Source organism: Hydra vulgaris, chromosome 09 (genome assembly GCF_038396675.1).
Source record: "Hydra vulgaris chromosome 09, alternate assembly HydraT2T_AEP".
Classification (NCBI taxonomy): Eukaryota; Metazoa; Cnidaria; class Hydrozoa; order Anthoathecata; family Hydridae; genus Hydra; species Hydra vulgaris.
This window is the reverse complement of record NC_088928.1, coordinates 39,466,235-39,469,185: the sequence shown is the minus strand read 5'-3', so window position 1 is coordinate 39,469,185 and position 2,951 is coordinate 39,466,235. Positions and strand designations below refer to the sequence as shown.

Genomic DNA, 2,951 nt, shown 5'->3' with positions numbered 1-2,951 from the left:
CAGACAAAAGGTGTTTTAAAACCTGTACTAATCGCTGCGTATTTTTAATAATCGATAACGCAAGATGCTTGTTTAAATACAAAAGAAAATACATTATAAAGCCATAACGTAACAATTACAATAACTTTTTTATTTTAAACCACTGTTAAATTTGAATACTAGGAGGCAAACAGGAGCCAGAAGGCCTAAAGTGTTGGGAGGCCAAGAAGTACTAAACCAGGCTCTGTTAATTGATAGTTAGCTAATAATTAATTGCAGTAAGTAATTGCCCTTTTGCTTTTAAATAATTCCTACAAACATTTATGGTAATTTTTCAACTTTTGATGTTTAACATATTATTTATTTTAAGCATATTATTAATTGATTTTTAAAAGAACAAATTTAATGGTTGTATTCTGCACGCATCGTTGCACTCGTTGCTCTTCAATCTTCTCAGTCTATTTATATTTCTTCTTTTTAAATTTTACGAAACGTGAATCTCAATGTTAAGTTGTTACTTAAATTAACTTTCAAATAATTCTTTATAAATATCTTTATACTCATGAAAAATAAATAATAACAATAATATTCTTAAATTTTAAAGCACACTTGATGAAGAGAATTTGGGCACTATTTAAAATACCGAATGAAAAATCTATGAAGCGTGCAACAGATTTGACGTTAAGCTTGAGATTGAAAATCTGCTAAACTATCAAATACAGCTGTATTAAAAACGTGTATAACGCAGCTATGTTTGCGATGGATTTAAGAACACAGTTTTTTTGTCTATTTCTCATTAATACTATTTATGCAAAGTGCGACCTCAATTGCCAAGAGGAATGTTTAGTATACCACAACAAATATCGTTTAAACCACAACACAAGTACACTTGTTTATGACGATAAGCTAGCACATCAAGCTCAATCTTGGGCAGATAGTGGAAATGTAGGAAGTTCAATCTGGGGTAACGCAGAGCGTGGGGGTGAATGTTGGGCTTGGGGAAATATATTTCCATCATGGAAGGCAGTAATAAAGACGTGGCACGACCAAGAAAGACATTTTGATTGGAACACTTTTCAATCTAAAAATGGTGAAAAAGTAGGCTGTTTTCAGCAAATTTTATGGGCAAGTGCAAAAAAACTTGGATGTGGTGTTGGGATAGTAAACGGGCTGCCATTTTACGTTGCTCATATGGATGTTCCAGGAGTTATTAAAAAAGAAATACACAATCACGGTCCAGAAAACATTAAAACACCATTGTTACCTGATTTAGAATGGTTTGAAGGAGATCTGGATTTGCTTCCAAACCCGTCAGGTGTTTCCGAACAATATAATAGTAATACAAAGTCTTTTTAAATTTGAAAATTTTTTATAACTTTTTTAAACTTGTGTATATATTTTTAATTTGACAACAATTTTTTCATATTGTTTTTGCTTATTTATATTATATATATCTTGAACTATTTTAAAACACGTCTTGCTTATAATTGTGACGTCAGCATATTGGTTCAATAATATGTCTCACTTGTAATTGTGAGATCGGCATGTTGGTTTCACATTATGCGCTAGATATATTAATGGGTTTTGTGTTCATATTTTACTTTTCTTTGCATATTTTATCTTCATAATAATAACGCATATAAACTAGTTTAAATTGATAATACTTATTCATATTAAATATATTTATGTTCAATTAAATTGCATTTCCCAAAAAATACAATTGGGTTTCAACTATTTACTGAAAAAAAAATATTGCAAAATGAATTGGTTAATTACTGTTCATTCATGGTTACAATACTAGCTCTTTTAATATATTCATTAGGGATTTTTTTGTAAACAATACAGCAGGTACAACTGGAGTCTAATTGACTCTTTCTTTCTCACATTGTTTTTTGGACACATTCTTGACACATTCTTGACACAATCTTGTGACCAAACCTTTGGACACATTTTTGTGACAAGTAATATAGTACTTCGCTTGTCTTGCATCTTCCAACCGATTTGTTTTTATTTATTATTTGTTTATATATTTATTTTATTTCAATTATATCCTTAGTAGGTTTTTTAACTCAAAGTTGATTGTGTATGTTTGTTTTTTTCAACGATCAATGTATTACTATTTTTTATGGATTAATTGCAACAACATAAAATTTTGTTTGTCATATTACTCAATCATAACTGCTATTGCTTTTGAAAAAATTCGTTCGGTTGTAAGATTGTCCATTTGAGAACCTGATCTCAACATCCACTGAACTTTTTCAGGAAGCCCAGAAAAAACATACACGCAATTTCTATGGTATCCCACTATATTTTGAGAAGCTGCACGTTTCAGCCAAATTGGCAGCTTTTTCAGGTCTTCTTTGTGGCATATGCATGTTGACTATGCTTTAAGAGCGAATACTTTTTACAATTTCCTCTTTATTCTGTCGAAATTCTCTTTGTCAGTTTCTGATAGCTGTTGCAAAATTAGTCAGAGGTAGATAAACCACCTCTCAGATTAGTAACAACAATTTGTTTGCAAATGAACTAACTTTTTCCAGCCACTTAGTAACTGATTGTTAAACATTCTTACCAAATTCTAGAATCAACTTTAAATCCATTTTAGTAAAGATTTTGCCAGAATAGCTTTAAGTTTCGAATAAAAAACAAATGTTATTGATTAAGTGTAAAGGCCCTCTTCCTTAGAAAATTTAACATAAAATACATCCTTTGCGATGCTAAATAATCATCTACAGATGTTTTTTTGGTATCAAAAATCATCAGTATTTTTTTACTTAATTTAAAGTTCTTTTATTATGAATATAAATTTCTATATATTAGTATGAATGTAAAAAATCTCTAAGTTCAACAGTAAAAAATGTTTTTAGAAGGTGGCTTGGTAAAAACTTTAAAGATTTTTGGCGCCAAATAAATAAGCAGGATCGTTAATTCTTTACCTCGGGATATAAAATTAAGTTCCCAGCATAATTACA

The 2,951-nt window shown here is 29.9% G+C and overlaps 1 protein-coding gene across 1 annotated transcript; it reads left to right on the top strand.

The window, feature by feature from the left end:
• Window positions 1–738: 738 nt before the first annotated feature.
• Window positions 739–1,335, top strand: LOC136085462 (uncharacterized). The gene has a single exon (XM_065806771.1). The coding sequence runs from the start codon at window positions 739–741 to the stop codon at window positions 1,333–1,335; it is 597 nt and encodes a 198-aa protein (XP_065662843.1).
• Window positions 1,336–2,951: the final 1,616 nt, after the last annotated feature.

Excerpts from the sequence above, each read along its gene's own strand:
- LOC136085462 (XM_065806771.1), top strand. The coding sequence starts at position 739 with ATGGATTTAAGAACACAGTTTTTTTGTCTATTTCTCATTAATACTATT.